Source organism: Eulemur rufifrons, chromosome 7, assembly GCF_041146395.1.
Source record: "Eulemur rufifrons isolate Redbay chromosome 7, OSU_ERuf_1, whole genome shotgun sequence".
Lineage (NCBI taxonomy): Eukaryota > Metazoa > Chordata > Mammalia > Primates > Lemuridae > Eulemur > Eulemur rufifrons.
Genome location: NC_090989.1, coordinates 207,246,447 through 207,264,972, shown reverse-complemented (window position 1 = coordinate 207,264,972; position 18,526 = coordinate 207,246,447). Strand labels below are relative to the sequence as shown.

Genomic DNA, 18,526 nt, shown 5'->3' with positions numbered 1-18,526 from the left:
ACACCTGAAACCAGCCTGACACCAATAAGTTTCCTTTTTGCTTAAGCCAATTCATCATTTGCAACAGAAGAGTTCTACTAGATACAGCAGATTTCTCTAGAAGACCTAAGAAGTGAAAAACTTGAAACTATTGCAATGGTTCAGGCCTTAGGGCAGATGGTGGAAAACGGAAAGCAGGCAGTGGAGTTAAGGAATATTTAAGAGGGAACTCTAGAAGTCTTGGTTACTGAGTAATTAATTACAGTGAATGAGAGAAATGGAAACAGCCAAATAAAAAAGATGGTGCTCAGGTCAATGGTTGATGGTAATGTCATTAACCGAGTTAAGTACAGGAGAAGGATGAGTGTAGAGTTGAAGATGAAGAGTTCCACTTTGGACACAATGAGTGTGAGGTGCCCATAGCTTACCCAAGGGCATACGGTCACACCAAAGTAACAAGGTGTGAATCTGAAACTGAGGAGAGAGGTTGGGTGCTGATGAAGATTTGTAACCACCTACAAACAGATTTGTTAGAAGCATGAGAGTGAATGGAGGGGACACTAGAAAATTGTGTTGTGTGAGACTAACCCTGGATTGCGGATAACATCCTAGGAAATCCAAGGGACAAACTAAGAAGTAGAAACCCACAAGGAGACTGAGAAGAGCCTGGCAGAGAGGTACAAGGACACCCAGGAGCACATGCTTCAAAGTAAGGAGTTGACCATTCGAGGAGGAGGTAGTGATTTCCTGTGTGATGTCATGGGCCACCTCATCCCATGTAGGAAAGCAAAACGAATTCTTTCCTGAATACACTGGGACTGATTAGCCAGATTTTAAAGAGTCTGTGTCACTGACTTCCCTTCATCCACTCTGCTCTATACCTTTAGCTTTTTCCTGGTCAACAGCGCCTCTGCCAAATGCTAGAGAAAGGGATTCTGAGTAGTTCAAGGAAAGCTTTGCAGTTACATGTACAAACTGCTCTGCCTTTGTTTGTGAAGTAACTAGACTATGGCCAGACATAGGAATGGAATCACTTTGGTTTGTGGAGCAATAATTAGTAGCAACTTTATATGTGGTTGTTTCAGTTCACTTTTGGGAAGCAATTAGTGTTTAAGAAAATAGATATAAAGTCACTAAGTACACCTGAGATTTAGACAGTCTCTAGCAGATAAATGCTGATACTAAGATACCGTTCTCCAGAAAAATCCATCTTGAGAAAGAGAAAGTAACTCTCGCTTAGTTATGTTCTGCACTTACTCTTTCACCTGATCCACATCCAGGGGCTGTTTACAGCCAGGTTTGAAAGCCCAATGTGGAGATGGTTCTAGCTTGTCCTCTAAAGGCAGAACACTTATCCTCTAAAGGCAGGTGGGTGGGCAAGGGGGCCTTCGTGGCACTCCAGATCAAACTGAACCTGACATCCACCTGCCTGATCCATTTAGAAATGCTGTTAACAGACACTGGCTGCCATGTGGCCTCCAGGCCACAGCTGGTGCTGTGCGTCATTCCATCTCTGTGAGGAAGGTCATGGCTTCCTGAAAAAGTGCCCTGCAGGGGTGGAGAAACAGACTTGGAGTGGGACTGACTGGCTCTGGATCACCTCTGTTGCTCACAAGCTATGTGATCCTCCGTGCCTCAGTTTCTTCCTCTGTAAAACAGGTAAAAATAATACCTGCCTGGAAGGATTGTTGGGCAGATTAAATGAGAAAATCCACTTGAAGTGTTTAACAAATGACACATAGTGAGTGCTTAATAAATGTGAGCCAGTGTCCCTAAAGCCGTTATTCCTCAGCCCAATCGCCCTTAGCCTGCTTAAGAGAGGAAACAAGAGGTTTACAACAGGCGAGGTCCCTGTGTGTTTTAAAAAGCTCTTGGGGAAGTAGTGTGGAAAATGAATTAGGGAGGGAGGAGGCCAAAGACTAGGAACCCAAGGAGAAGTCTGCAGACATCCAGATGGGAGGTGGAGGGGCGGAACTAGGGCCCTTGGCAGTGGGATTCAGGAAATATTTTGGAGAAATCCTCTCTAGGACTTGATAACAGGTTGGAGACGGACATTTGGCCCAGGGCGCCGGCGGGAGGAAGGTAGAAGGAAGGGAAAGCAGCTGCAGGGCCGGTCTTGGCGGGCGTGGGCGTAAGACGTGTGGCTTGGGACTCGAGGCCGAGCGAGCAGGCCCCGAAGGCGCTGCGAGCGCAGGGGTGGGGTTCCGCCCGGAGCAGGAGTATTTCGGTACGTGGGGGGCCCGTTTCCCGGCGCAGCTGGCCCTTGTCTAGGTGGAGTCTGCGGAGGTGCTAAGCCCGATTTCCTCCTTGGCGGGTCAGCTTCGCGGTTGCCAGGCGTGACTGGCGGAGCCCCGGGGGCCCTCGCTGACACTCGGCTTGGAAGCGGCCCGGAGTTCCATCGTGCCAGGCTTCCTTCCTTCCTCCCTCCGCACCTCAGTGCTCAGTCCGGGCTCCCGTCCCGCCGACCTTGCCGGCGCCTCCGCCCTCCAGCTTCCCATGACCTCAGTTAGACGCGCTCGGGATCAAGTTGAGGCTGGTTTTCCAGCGGGCCGCCGTCCAGACCGCAGAAACCGCCGCCGTTCACACCCGACGGCCGCGCGCCGTCCGCGTCCAGGGCGGAGAAGGGCGCGGGCAGCCGGGGAGGCCCCCTCGGCTCCGGCTCCCCCAAGCCCCGGCGGCTGCCGGCGGAGGGCCTCGCCGCGCACACCCCGCCGAATTCTGCCCCCGCGGGGTTCGAGTAGTGTCTTGGCGCGGGGTCGGGGGGACCGCCACCGGTGCGCCACTAACTCGGGAGACAGGGGTACAGGAAGAATTCTCTCTCACCGCAAGCCCGGGGTCCCCACCCTCTCTCACCCCCTGCCAGCCGGAATTCCCCCCCCCCACACCCCCTCCAATGGCAGCCCAGGATCCCCGACCGGCCCCTCGCTAGCCAGGGATTCCCTGTCCCCCTCCCCGCCCCGCGCTGCCCTGCCTCGTTCCCCGGGCCGTGGGGTTCTTAACCATCCAGGGGAGGACCCCACAAAGGGCTGCCCCACCCTTCGCGGTGGATAAGCCCCGAGGCCCGCGGCGGCCTGGCGGAGAGGTGCAGCCCGCCACCCGTCGCTTCCCGCGCGCCGAGGGACAGGGGGCCTGTCCCAGGTTTGCGGCTAATGGCAGATAACACGCCCTCGAGGCATAAGCCCCCGGAGTTAACGTTCATGCTTTGCATCAATACAGCCAGAGCGTAACTTAATTAGCTTTCGTTCGTTCTCTTTTCCTCAAACGGAAGATAAACCTGATTCGGAGGAACAGACTGTCCCCCTGCTTGGGGGCGGTGGCTCTCCAGCTTGGGTTTTGTGGCCTGGCAGCGGGGGTTTCCAGCGACGGTCCCCAGCGGCCGCGGTGGCCCTTTGGAAACTGACAGAGAAAGTTGAAACGAGCTCTATACTGTTTGAAACAATTTCCACAATATACAAGCCCTGGCATTTGCCTGCAGGGTGGGGCTGCGTGCCAGGCGGCTTCCCCCGCGGCGGCGCTTCTCCCGTAAGGGCGTGGGGGGCCGAGCTGCTAAGCTGGGCGGGCGGCCCCCCGGGCTCCAGGGTGGCGGACACCCGCCCAAAGAGCAACAGGCCGGGGAGGAAAAGCAAACAGCCTCCCTTCGCCCGGACTCGGAGTCTGGGCTCGCCGCGGGAAATGACCGCGCAGCGCTGCCTGCCCCCGCCCCTGCTCCATTTCGCACTTCGGGTCAAATGACCTCATGGGGCCTCTTGGTGTGGCGCCCCCTGCGCCCTTTTGTCCCTCAACTCCACCTCAACCCCCCCCCCCCCCCCCAGCCTCGCGACTCGCGCGTATCTTGGAGGTTGGGTTAATTGTCAGAAGCTCTTTTGTGTTTGGCCAATCCAAAACATGAACTTCTGTACTAAAAAGGCCCATGTCCCTGCTCATTTGGGGTTTTAAAGGCGAAGGGGTGTCCTGGCCTTCCCATTCTTTTGGGCCTAGCAACCTACCCATCCCCACAATTTGGGGGTGACCTTTTCTGATCACTCCGGCCCAAAGCATGTTTCTCCTCCTTTTGAACTCTGGAGGCCTTCCTTGTTTCCGCCATTGGGGAGCACTCATCATTTGTGGCTGAGTTCCTTGGTGGGTCCTGTCCGCTTCCTTACCTGCCCCCGTAAGGGTCACTCGAAGGTTCCTGAGACCTGCTTGTCCACCCCAACATTCTCGGCATATTGCCTTTCCCTAAGGTGTCTTTCAGGGCATTGTGGCAGGCTCTGGGCCATTTTAGCAGGTGAATGGCACCTATGTCAGGGCTCCAAGGGACTGACCAGGTTTGCTTTTTCCTGGCATGTCAGTAAATTAGTTGCAGTCCTTGGGGATGACGTGCCTAGTGATCTGGCCTCCAGAGTGTCCCAGATGTCTTCCAGTGCTGCTCTCACCTCATTCTGCCTGCTTAACTCTGCTGAAGGCATTTTCCCCCATGTGAAGTAGGAGGGTGAGGTATCTACTAAAATAGGGGAATAGGATGGTGTTTGGTGCAGGGTTGGGGAGAGGGGGAGAGAGCTGACTGAGGAGGGAAACCTATTAGGTTGCTGGGCAGGGCACTGAGGCTCCACTGAGCTTGGTAAGCATGACTTGGGGGTCAGGGCTGGCATGGAAGACACATGGAGCTTTGTGAGGCTGCAGGGAAGGAAGGCCACGTAGGTATTGGCAAAGGGAAGAGAGGGCGGTGAGTCCTGGCAGGGAGGAAGACAAGATTGAATACTGGCAGCACAATGCGGGTGCTGGCAGGTGGGCAGAGGGGGTCAGAGTGGCTGGCTCTTACCCCGTGAGATCAGAGGTTCTCATGTACTGCATATTGGCACTTACGTTTTGAAAAATTAATCTTTTTTCCCCCTTTTATAGAAAAGAAAAAAAAATATGAATTTTGAAGTTTTTATCTTTCAGTCCAGAAGCATGTCCCACTTTACAAAAAAAGAAAATCCAAAGTTAAAAGACGGTATGGCGGGGCAATAATTTGTATTTTAGTTTGACAACTCAAGAGAGTTTCCTCAGTGACACATAAATGAGGCACACTTTTCCCCCCATCAGATAAACTGAAACAAAATAAAGTGAGTTTTAGTTATTTCTTTCAATGAGACTGAGGGGCCCATTTAGCTAACCAAAAAGGTATCTGTAGAAAGAGGCATTCTTGATTTTTATCTACAAGAGAGCAGTAAAAAAACAAGAATGATGATTAGGTATTATCTGTGTCCACCGACAGGAAGGCAGCATATTGATATAATTAAGACTGGTCTTAAATTTGGAAATTTCGGAAATGAATATAACCACCATAATTTGTTAACCTGCAGCAAAGCAAATAAAATGCATATTGACAAAGTATAATCAGAAAAACAATCCTGTGTGGGGATTTTTTTTTACTTTTTTAAATTAGTGGAACCTTTTTTCATGATAAGGTCTTATATGGAACAACAATGTAAAAACCAAATAAAATTGAGACTTATAATTTCAAATTTATAAGTGAAATATAAAGTCAATCAATATGTCAAAATTTGGCATATAGCACATTTTGGTGAGGAGTTTCTTTTGGTGATGCCTTTTTCATTTTTTTATTTTGGTAAAATACAACATAAAACATAAAATTTATCATCTTAACCATTTTTAAGTGTACAGTTTAGTGTTATTAAGTTCATATTGTTGTGCAACCATCACCACCATCCATCTTCAGAACTCTTTTAAATCTTGTAAAACTGAAACTTCATACCATTAAACAATAACTCCCCACTTCTCCCTCTTTCTAGCTTCTGGCAACCACCATTCCATTAAATACTTTGTATCTATGAATTTGACTAATCTACATACCTCATGTAAGTGGAATCCTACATTTGCCCCTCTGTGTCCGCTTATTTCACTTTGCATACTGTCCTCAAGGTTCATCCATGCTGTAGCATGAGTCAGAATTTCCTTCCTTATCTTCCAAGATAAGATACTTTGCTAATCTGTTCATCTATCGCTGGACACTGGGGTTGCTTTCCTGTTTTAGCTATTGTGAATAATGCTATTATGAACATGGTGTACAAATATGTGTGGAGTTTTTGTAGGAACATAAAAACAACTTTAGGGCCAAAAAAAAAAAAAAAAAAAAAAAAAGCAGAGTGGGCTCCCTTGTGAGCTCAGCTGCATGTCCTCCGGTTTCACACAGGGGTTGGGGGTGGGGTTGTGGTGGGGCAACTGAAGCACCTCTTTTGAAACGGTGTGTCCCAGGGGGAAGGAAGGTCAGGCAGGTGAGTCCTGCATGGTGACAAAGCTCAAAGCATTGGCACATCAGAATTATTGTGAAACTTTAAAAATAAAAAGGGTGCCTGTGCTGAACCCTAGACCCCCTGAACCAGACTCTCCTGGGGAGGAACCTGGGCATCTGTGTGTTTAAAAGCCTCTGCAGGTGGTTCTGACCTGCCAGCCTTGGGGCTGGGAAGCACACAGCCTTGGACTCTGGAAGGAAGGGTGAATCTGTTGTCTTTCCCCCCAGGGGCAGAGAGTAAACACCACAAGCCCTGTTTTCATAGGTAAAACCCTGCAAGACCCCATGAGGCAAGACAGCTCTCCTGGGGTTGCCCTTTAGCAAAGAAGTGAGATGTTTTTCCTGATTGCCATAAGCATCATGTGGAGCCAGCCCCACATCCTGCAGAGCACAGGGGCTGTCACCCTGGGGAAAGTGGCTTATGAACCATCCCTGTAAGGCTTCCGAGAAGCATCGGGTGGAGGATGCTTTGTAAATGTAGGTGGAAGATGGAATCAGAAACAAGGTCACATCAGTGATGATTACATGAGAAGTAGGTGATCTGCACTCTTGGTTCTTTGCAGGTGTACGCTTCTCATCTGATCTTACATGTTCAATGACATCCTTGGTGAGTCCTAGATCCACTGTTAACTGGATTTGTGACATAGTGACCCATGGAACTCTATTTTCTCACATGTAACAAATGACCTTTAAGGCTGGCAGTGATTCCCATCTTTTGGATTTTACAGACTGGTAAATGTCTAATAAAATTTTTGGGACTGACATATGGTTACCAAGTTTTATATCAAGTAGGAACAATGAAAAAAAACTAAAAGCTATGATCTACCATCATTTCATAAAAGAGGGCTATTCTGACATCCTAAAGGAAGGATAACTTCAGAATTTAAAAACTGCACACATTGAACTTTAATTAAAAAACAAGAGTTGGGCGTGGTGGCTCATACCTGTAATCCCAACTACTCAGTAGGTGAGGTGGGAGGATTGCTTGAGGTCAGGAGTTCAAGACCAGCCTGGACAATGTAGTGAGACCTTGTCTCAAAATCAAAGAAAACAACCTTATGTTTCCAGTGGATTTCTCATTTTCTGTGGACTGATGAAAAGTTTATCACCAGCTCATCTCTGCAAACTAAACTCCTTTCTCTTGAATACTTAGGAGCAGCTGCACCACTTGCAGATGTTGTCAATTTCCTTGAAGAGGTGGTTTCAGGGCTTTAAGAGAATCCTAAGGAAGTGAAATGCAAAAGTCACTCGGTATCTTGCCTCAGTTTCCAATATTAATAGCTGTGTGGTGAGTGCTAGCAGCCAGAAACTGTATCATTGCTTTAAAAAGAAGTAAAAAAGACAGATTGTGGCAAGTAGAATCATGGAAACTTGAAGTTGGAAGGTTTCTTAGCAATGATCTCATCCCTGTGGTTTCAAACTAGTGCTCCATGGAGCCATGGAGGTGCTTCTTGAACCAACAAACTTCATTTTAATTGTTTTAATAATTGAGTTTCTGATTAAGATACAGTTCAGTTGCTTAAAAAAAAATGTTTGAACACCACCAATCCAGTCCATCTCTAATTTACAGGGAAAACTGAGGCTGAAAGAAGGTATGGGATTTTCCTAAGGCCACCCATTTAGTTGGCAGGACTCCGTGACCCACCACCAGTAGGGTGGGAGTAGGAAGGATTCTTACTATCAAACTTTCGTAGTGTCTGTTCTCAGATTCATCAATGGTTGAACCAAATCTTTGCACCACTCCACTGTAAGGAGTCAATCCTGACAGTTTCTCCTCTAAGACACGGACTGGCTCCTTTTCCTACCCAACTCTGCATTCTTCCTGGCACACTGTTCCTACATGATAGGAATAAAGATTTCACAGACAACTGTTGGAAACTCATTTTTAAACTCTAGGTCTGCATTTTTGCTCCCATCTTGACTATCACTGGTAAAAGTCTTTTTAATAGTATTGATTTATACTTGAAGAATATAGAGCTAATATCTGTATGCATATCATTTTATGATTCTAAGGTCATGTCTATATAAAAAATTTAAAAGATATTTTATATCATGAAAGATGTACTTTTATTAAAATGTCTGAACTATATTGTCGAATCCATTTACTGAACAGAGCTCTTCATATAGCTGATCACACAGCAGGCTAAAAACATCTGTAAGTCAAGTCTTCCACAGACTACATCATGCATTCATTGTACAGAAAGCCCCTAAATGGTGACATGTAGCATCTCATAAGTCCATTTTGTTATTGGACACAAATCAGATGCAAGTAGCACAAAATCTATATAGCCTAAAGCAGTGTTTTTCACACTATGGTTCCCAATCTTCAGTGGGCCATGAAATCAATTTAGTGGGTTATGAGAGCATTAAAACACACACACAATCCTAGAAGAGCAAACTGTCAAAGTATATTACATGCCTTAAGTGTAAATATTACTTCATCAGCATTTTATTTCAATCATATATATGTCTGAACACATATGTACTGGGTCATGATATAAAATATATTTCACAGTTTTCCAGGGCAAGACATTGTTCTAAAGAAAAAACATACTTGGCCATTCAGTCCCTTGAGAAAAGATTCTTGTTTTTTTCACTTCTGAGCAACGGCTCCACATCCGGGGTACTCCGAAGCCCTCTCTCAACACAGTAACGATCATCTCTAAGCACAACCATTTCCTGGTTTATTGCTGTTTTCTGGATGGACACCTCCTGCCATCACAGCCCTGCAAGCTTAATGGAGGGAAAGCTGCAACAGCTCATCCGAACCCGGGTCAGCAGAAGCCTCAGGTCCCTGCCTACAATGTGCAGGCATGATGCCGGGGGCTGCACAGACAGGATTCTTGACAGATATTATTTCCTTTCTTTTACCTGTAGCTGTACCTCACCTGTAAAGTTCAAGCTCCTAGCACAGAACATAGGGGCTGAATAATGGACGCTTCTAAATAAATGAATTCAACAATGAGCACATTCTAGTTTAAACCATATACATTAAATTCAACAAAATATAAGAGGTTCAAATAAAATCAAATATTCATTCATACTTAAGAAATACAAAAGTACTATATAAACCTTTATTTATATTCATTAAATCATAATAGTTTTATTTTGAGCTGTTAGAAAATGACCATTTCAATGCAATACCATATATTCAGTACAAATTATGACTTTTTTCTAAAATAATTTAATAATAATAGAACATGATACCGAGGCAAAAGGAAAATACTTAATAATTTTCCAAATGCTAGTAAGAAAGAAAAACACCAGTGTGTACCTGATTTGGGTGGGGGGTGGGCATGATTTGGCCCCACGACCTAAGGGAACTTGGGAGAGTGAACCAAAGCTGTTTTGAACTGGAAGGACACTCATGTTATCTAGTTGAAACCATCTCTGGTAGTAGGAAACAAATCCACGCCAGGACAAGTGACTTGTCTAAGGTCACATAATTATATGATAAGAGATGCCCCAGGTCTCCTAATAACAAATCTAGAACCTTTTCCATTTCATAACAGAGGTTTATATTATAACACAATCATATGTTTAAAAGATCAAATCAGACATCAAAAAGCTCCTGAATCCATGATATCTTAGACTTTAAAAAACTCTAAAGCAAGACTTTAATAAACATACATGTTGAGAACTGTGTTCAAGATAACACAGTTAGTACAGAACAGAGTGCTGTAAACAGTGATCGCTCATTGGTGTAGCAATTCATTTATATGCTATGTATCACTCTGTGTATTGGTTGTGTTTTCATCTGAATCGCTTGAGTTAAATTGCTTCCACAAAAATTTCTTATTTGATTTCCAAAGTGAAGTTTCTAGCTCACCTTTCCTTTTGGAGGACGAGGCAAGGGGTGCTTTTTCACACAGAGTCTCTATGACTGTCAAGTCGGTGAGTTTGCTAAGACTGTCATCATTCTGCTCATTCAGGAGGTCCCAGAAATCTTTTGGTCTCCGTTTTGCTTTTTCCATGGGCCCTGAAAGAACTTTCTTTGGCAGTTGTGTGGGACTGCTCCCCTGACTTTTAAAGAGGTCGTCAAGAATAGAAGTATCACCGAGTAAGCCTACCACAGAAGTGTTTTCTAACACTGGATTTTCTACCTTTCTGTTTTCCAATTTGAAAAGGGGTCCATTTCTTGAAATGCCCGTTCTTGTGAGGTCCTGTTGGTCTCTCATGGTGTTTTCTAACTCTCTCTCACATGCAGCAGACTTACTGTTCGGATAACGGGACGCTACACTATCTTTGGATGCTTGGCTGTTTTTCCCCTTGTCAATCTCTTGGGTAGAGCTAATAGGTGATTTCTTAGTTTCTGTGTCATTAGAGCACAACTCTTCTCTACAGGAAGCATGATTTTGAAACTTAATTGCTTTTCCTTTATATATTTTTGGGCTACAAATTTGGGAAATTTTGTTGGTAGAATCTTTAAATGACAAAGTTTCAGGATCTGACAGCTTTTCTTTTAGAAGAGATTCTCTCTTTTCAGATTTCTTCCTGACTGGCTTTCCTTCCTCACAGGCAGAATTGATGAATTCTGAAGCAGAATCCCCCCAAAATTCTTTTACCTCTGGATATCGAGAAGCATAAAAGTCTCTTAGCATTTTCTGTCGTTCTTCAGCTGTGGCATTAGTTATATGTTTAGCAAATTCCTTTACAGAAGACGAGTTAAAGTAAGACGCCATTTCTTCAAATTGTTTTCTAAAGATTTAATGAATAAAACCAATGGTTATTTTTATTACATTTTATTTTTAAAGAACTCATCATCAGTGACAGGAAATGTAGAGGCAAAGCAATATAATCTTGTTCCTTGAATACATGTCTGTTTAATTCCATGATGAAAATGCATTTTATCCTAGTAGAATGTGGCCTCTTTCCTTATGCTACTGAAAAAAAATATTTTAGCTCATGAAATCACCAGATTTTTATGTTATTCTGATTTATACTATTAGGTATTTCCTGGGAATTATGGGAGCCCAGCATGCTACTCCTCCAGTGAGCCAATTTATGACTGACAGGAGAATCATAATTTATATGATCTGTACTTGAAAATCTGTATTATACTCAAGTCCCAAGAAATAAAATTGTCAAGGGTCTTAATAAATAGAAAAAATCATGAAAAATTAAGAATTTTTTCCTTCCTTTTCCTTTTCCCCTTCTTCCACAAATATAACATAGAAATTTCCTAAGACTTTTTGATGAGCCTGAGGGAAAGTTCTAAACTGATAAACCTAGATTCTTTTATCACCATAATTGCTCTAACTTCAGTACAGACAGCTAAACTAAGAAGTGAGATACTATTTGAAGAAGTGAGTTGCATCCTTACTATATGATATTAATAAAAGCTATTATATGCACATATGAGGAAATGGGCCTTCTAGAACTTTGGTAAGACATGGGTAGAAGGATTGTTTAGAGACCCTGGGCAAGAAACTCTGCTCCTTTCCCCAGGTAAGGGTGCTATGGACTGAACTGTGTCCTCCCAAAAATTACATTGAAGAACTAACCCACAATGTGACAGTATCTCAAGATAGGGCCTTTAGGAAGTAACTAAGGTTAAATGAGGTTATAAGGATGGGCCCTAATCCAATAGGATTAGCATTCCTATAAGAAGAGATTCCAGAGAGCTAGCACAGTCTCTTTCCCTCCCTCCCACTCCCTCTTCCTCTCTGCCATGTGAGGACACAGGGAGAAGGCAGCCATCTGCAAGCCAAGAAGAGGGCCCTTCCCAAAACCAAATCAGCTAACACTTTGTTCTTGGACTTCCCAGCCTCCAGAACTGTGAGAAATACATTTCTGTTGTTTAAGCCACCCAGTCTATAGTATTTTGTTATGGCAGCCCAAGCAGACTAAGAGAGAGGGTATTGCTTTGCTGATGTTGAGTTTGGGCCATGAGTCAGGAGAACCCAACTGTTTGTAAGCACTCCTTTAAATAAAAGCCACAGATGGTATTATAGTACATGATTAAAAGCCACCAAGTTTTAGAATTATATTTATATTTTGTACAATAGTTCCTTAAAACATTAATTTATTCATTCAACAAATATTTGTAGAGCCCTGTTATGTGCTAGGTAGGAATTATCCAACAGTGAACAAGACCCTGTTGCTTATCTTCCAGGAGTTTACAGTCTAGTCGGGGGAGAAAACGTGTGAAAATCAAACTAGAATAGAGTTATAAATCACAAGATGTAAATTTACCATGAGGTAAATACAGGGCCCTCCTGGCGCTCACAGAAGGGGTACCTACCCCAGTGGCTGGTGGTGGGCAAGGCGGGTAGGGAAGGCCTCTCTGAGGTTACCTCAAGTCAGTCAGGTAACGATGAGCAAGGAAGCCTGCCAGGGAGAGGGCATGTGCACAGGCCCAGTTCCAAGAGGACCTGGTGCACGGGGGGCAGGAGAAACTGCTAAGGAACAGGCTGAAAATCAGAAGGGGTCTGTATACCAAGTTCGGAAGTTTGAATTTTATCCTATGCACAACAGAGAATCCTTAGGGTAAAATAATGATTTATTTTTAATGTATGTAAATAGGAACTTTAATGCCACCTTTATTTTTGCCACTCAGACCAGGTTATATATAGTTTGTGTTTCCTTTGATGTTAGTGGCAGTCCATAATGTGTACTCATGACTTTCTTTTGTGGCTTCAGATGAACAGCATGACTTCTAGAACTCAATACATTGTCTTGTTAACTGTTCCAAATCCAGATACTATACATGCTTGATTAACAGCCACTCTCATCTCCAACAGCATGTTTAATAACACAAATACAGCTTCCAAATTTCTTTCCTGGAAATTGCCAATGTTCTTGTTGGAAAACAACAAGCATGTTCCTAGAAAGTTCCATTTTCACTTCACATGAAGTAATGGGATATTATTTTGTTTATTAATCATCTCCAAATCCATTTTCATGGCCTTTCTAATAACTATTTGTGCTTGTAAAGATGAAGTGATTGGCAAAGTTACAAGCTGATGACTTCTATTTATCCAAGACGTGGTGATGTCTCAGCAGCTGCCAAAGTAACTTCACCTCTGCTGTGCTGAAACCATGATCTCACCTGTGACCCTGTGGCCTGCTACCTCTGGGAAGAGAGCTGCTTTTAACTTCATTTTATATGCGTAGTCTGCAATTAAGTCATGCCATATGGTTGCCCCTTACAGGATAAGTTATCATTATCATTCATTTTATTTTTACCTTCTAACTCACTTTCCTAATTCTGGGCTTTCAAAAGAACTTTCTCTAAGAATTTAAGGAAATGCAAGGTACAACCAGGGAGCACTTTGTAAGGAAAAATTTATAAACTAGAGCAGATACCTATAAGCCACTTAGGGAAAGGGGGAAAAAAGGGACACCAAAGACAGGTATCTTTCAGAAGTAGTTATGGTATATCAGAAGTAGTTATGGTGGCTCACACCTGTAATCCTAGCACTTTGGGAGGCCGAGGAGGGAGGATCGCTTGAGGTCAAGAGTTTCAGACCAACTTGAGCAAGAGCATCTCTACTAAAACTGGAAAAATTAGCTGGGTGTTGTGGTGTGTGCCTGTAGTCCCAGCTACTTGGGAGGCTGAGGCAGGGGGATCACCAGAGCCAAGGAGTTTGAGGCTGCAGTGAGCTATGATGACGCCATGTACTCTACCCAGGGTGACAGAGCAAGACTGTCTCAAAAAAAAAAAAAAAAAAAAGTAGTTATGTATCATGGATAAAATTCAAAATCCTCTCCCTTTATCTGGAGGAACTGGGGTGGAACACTGCTAAAATCACCTTCTCTCTGCCTAAGCTTCCTGAAGGAAAGGTAGGTCTAGGCACGTATTCAGATAATCAGGTGGCTGCAGTGTGGAGCCGTCCTGATTTTGATCGACTAGGATGGTTAGCAGGACAGAGCAGGTGTTAGTAGTCTGGACATTGTGCAGAGTTCAGATTCTGGCATTCTAATATTAGACATCCTTCACTTTTTTTACTTAGCATGAGCCACTTATTCCCTAGGCAGGTAGAGAGAAAAGGGAAGGAAGGCAAAAACTAACAGCTGTTAATACTTTTTTTTTTAATATAGGATGCTAAGGAGGATGAAGATACACGGGCTCCTGAAGACTGTTAAAATGTATATGGTTGGCCTCCCAGCAAAGTAACTATCTAAGATGGAAAGGCACACTGCAAGAATCATTGTTGTAGCTCTGTCTGTGGGGAGACACTCTGTGTGGCAGCGTGGGAGGTGTTCACATTTCTGTGCAACCACGGGCAGCTGAGAGCCACACTCCAACCTGCCACTAGCACCCCGAGGAGCTGAGGGATCAGCCCTTCCCTGGGCAGCTGCAGGAGGAATTGCCTGGGAGTTGCCAAAGCCCTGAGGGAAATATTTTGAGCCCACGGAGCCAGCACCATTTTCTTCTTGTTCCCAGAGACCAGCAGGACCAGTCCGACTAGGCTTCCATCCCTGCTGACCTCAGCCACTCACTACCACTGGCCTCTCATCCCCTCCAGCTGTGCATCCCTGGGCTAATCCAGTCCCCCAACCTTCTGAACCATTCCTCGCTGCCCCTGGAACCAGGCTGTGATCTACCAACTCCCCTGTGCCTTCCCTTTCCATGCTGAATGGTCCTTCTGTGCCCCGAAGACACTGCCAAGGCAAGAGTCTCACAGCTCTCACCTCAGGGTCTGTGCTTCACACTGCTGCTTCCAGACCATTATTTTTGCAGAAAACTCCTTTCCCTTTTTAAGGTTTATGCTATCCAGGTAAACCATTCTCCCTCCCATTTTGTTAACGGACCCCTTAGTGGCTTCCTGCTAGTGAATAAATCCTCAAGAGCCTGGATTAATCCTGCTCCCAACCCCATCTCCTGCCATTGTCCTTGATAACATCAATATCCATGTGGATGTCCCACCCAACACCTGGCCCACCGCTTTCTTGACCTCACCTCCAAAAACATATCTCAACTCTCTTAGCCTCCTACTTCCAAGGTTATATACTGCCATCGCCATTACCATCAACTGCACAAACTCCACATCCCTGAATTCAGTCATCTCAGGCTCCAGCTCAACTGCTCAATTACCACCCATGACAGCAAAGCTGTAATACACCTGTGACCTCATCAAGTCATCCAGTTCACTGACTCTTCTGTTTTCTCACCATCCGTCAGCCATCCCTTGTCCATCTTAGGTTCGACTTCGTAATCGCTCCTTTATAAACATCCTTTAGCTTCCTTGCTTCACTCTGCCTCCATTCTAACCCCTGGTAAAACCCAGCCATCTCCCTATGCTGTGTCTGCAACAAAGCAGTTGAAGCTTCTGAATAAAACATGCACAACTGGACAGATGGTTTTACTGAAATTACTCTCACACAGGGACTTGGCATCACCCAGGAATTCTGCTCCCACTAAGCTTGCTTTCCTACTTTAGAAATGATTTATTTCATAATGTTTCTCTCCCTAAATCTCTCTTCCTTTGAAATGATGGCTTTAGTTCTCAATTCATTGAGAAAATGTCACCAATATCTGTGCCCATGTTCGTCCCTTCTCTTTCAATGCCTCTGAGGCCAGACATTGGCCACGGTCTGGGTGCCGCCCTCTCCTGCCTCCAGAACTTCTCTCTTTCTGTGACCACCTCTCTGGCATCTCTCTCTCTTTTTTTTTTTTTTTTTTTTTTTTTTTACCTATTAGTCTTTTCCCTCAACATACAAACAGGTTCTATCATATTATCTTCCCAACTTTTAAAAAAACCTACCCTTGGCTCTACAAGGCCCTCTAGCTACTGCTGCTTCTCACATCCAAACTTAAGGAGCTGCCACAGGGTCTCCCCACCGCCGCTGGCCCGTCGCACACCAGCATCTGCCCCCTGCTTCTCAGGCTGCTTGTGCCAAGGTGCTGCGTGAGCTCTCTGCTGCCACTTCCAGTGGGCACTTTCCCGTTTCGTCTGGTCGGGTTCTGTGCAGCATTTGATAAAGTTAGGTACTCCCTCCTTTTTCAAACTCTTACTTCTCTTGGACTTCAGGACCCTGTACTGAGCCTCCTATTTCTCAGACCACTCTGCTGACACCTGCTGCCTCCGGGCTCTGTCCTGGTGTGTCTCCCCTCCTTTCTGTGCTCTGTTCCTAGGCTGCTCACACAGTCCCATGGTTCTAAAAAACATATATAAATTCTATGCTGATGACTCCCAAATTTAAATCTCCAATCCTCAATCTCAGAGTAGCATATCCATCACCTATTTGACATTTTCACAGAATCTTGTGTTTAATATGAGCAAAAGAGAACTCCTGATTTTTTCACTCCCAATTTGTTTCCCTCCTAGTTTTCCCCATTCACTCTATTGCTCAAGAAAGAAAGCTAGAAGTAATCCTGATCTCTTTCCCAAACCAGTCCGTCACCAAATTGAATTCATCCATTTGGTTCCATCTTCACCGCAACCACTCTGGTGCAAACCGCCACCTAGTTCTTTCTCATCTCCCCTCATCTACCTTGCTCTCTTCCACAGGGAAGCTGGAACAATCTTTTACAAACATACCTTAGATCATGTCGTTCTTCAGTAGCTTCCCACTGCACTTGGAACAAAATCCAAGCTCTTGCCACAGTCTCTATGGCTTCACATGCTCCGGCCCTGTCTATGTCTCTGTCTTCATCTCATGCTACTCTCTGCTGGTTTATGCTACACTGAGTCCCCCGGTTTTGCTCCGTTCCTCGACCACACCAAACCTCTTCCCTCCTCAGAGATGCTCTCCCTCTGGTTCTCTGTATGGTTATCCTTCAGGTCTCAACTTAATGCCACCCATGTACACAGGTCTTCCCTGACGACCCAATAGAACCATGGTTCCACCTCCTCCCCATTGATTATTCTCTTTCAAGGCAGCCTGTCCACTTTTTTTCTTATAACACATACATAATGCCTGGGTGCATATTAGGTGCTCAATAGATATTTAATGATTGAATGAATAAAATGCCCTTAAGTATTTAATATTTTATTTTGCTATCTAAAATGATTTCTTTTTTAAAATCAGTCCAGGGGTTAGTCTTCTAACAACATTGAAAATATCTGCAATTTATCTTTTAAATTCAGATTTTTCTGAAATATTCAGATGCCAAGTATGGTTATAATTCAAATAATTTGTATATTTTATGAAGGAGCTATATTTCTTTTGAGATTTAGTCTTAAAGTCTAGTGTTCTTACAGATGACATACCTGCGGATTCCTTTTGGTGTTTCTCCAATTATGAAGGTGGTCTGGTCTGTACGGTAGACTTTTTTCTTCTTCTGGCTTACAGGGTACGAGATGTAAAGAGGAGACGAAACACTTCCTTCACTTGGTTGCTGGCCTTTCGTTGCATGTGTCAGTGTATCCGCATTCACTTTTTCTTTACGTGCCTGAAAAAAGGGAAGGAAACAAAAACTATGTCTGAAAAAATAGTCATTTTCAGTCAAATAAGGAGAATGTTTTACTATTTCCCAATAATCTTTTTGATAAAGTAGACCAACTGAAATCATTGTCAGAAGATGTAAACCTAGATCTTTAAAAAGATGATATAGAGAAAAATTATTTTTATATCTTAAAGAAAGATAGTAAAGAAATACAAATAATATGATATGTCTATTTCAAGGCTGTGGGCATACTGATTCACATGCTGATATCTACTATCCCAAAGGAGGATAAAAATTAATGATTATACAAATAATAGCATAAAAATGGAATATCCAAAATTTTTAAATTCAGTAATTTCTCTCAAAATTACTAAGCAATCTTTCAGTTACTTAATTTTATGTAAGCAGACAAATATAAAAATAATCTTTATGTCATAATTAAATAAACCGTTTTCATAAATCTTACACTTTATCACTAGGTTACAAGAATATTTAGTGATTTTAACATGTTAACTACAGTTGGTTGAATTATAGATAGAAATATACTCACTTTACAGAAAATGGGTTGCTTGCTTAATATAAATTGTTACCAACAGTGGGTCAAGAAATAAATAATTTTAAACTGTATTGTTCCAGTTTTCCTGACAAGATGGTATGGTGTGACTAGTGGAAAGTCTCCATCTTCTCCCAAAAAGAGAAATACTGAATACAATTTAATAATAACAACAGCAAAATTACACTTGAGCTCAAAAGTAAGGAAGCAGAATCTCTAGGTATTCCAAACAAAGAAGTAACATGGTGGTGGTGGAATCTGAAGCTCAGCAGCCTGTAGGGGGAGGGTCTGAAGTTAGAGTCCCGCAGGATCCCATATGTAGAAGGGAGATGGAAATGATTTAACTCATTGCATTGAACAACAAAGAAACAAACAAAAAACA

The 18,526-nt window shown here is 43.8% G+C and overlaps 1 protein-coding gene across 1 annotated transcript in view; it reads right to left on the bottom strand.

Moving 5' to 3' along the window:
* Positions 1-9,548: 9,548 nt before the first annotated feature.
* ERCC6L2 (ERCC excision repair 6 like 2) overlaps positions 9,549-18,526 on the bottom strand; it is a 130,999-nt gene continuing 122,021 nt past the window's right edge. Inside the window, exons 18-19 of the mRNA XM_069474054.1 lie at positions 17,416-17,597; positions 9,549-10,954 (exon numbers count right to left, since the gene is read on the bottom strand). Of these exons, the coding sequence (XP_069330155.1) occupies positions 9,979-10,954; positions 17,416-17,597 (1,158 nt within the window). The 3' untranslated portion in view covers positions 9,549-9,978. The remainder of the gene's footprint in view (positions 10,955-17,415; positions 17,598-18,526) is intronic.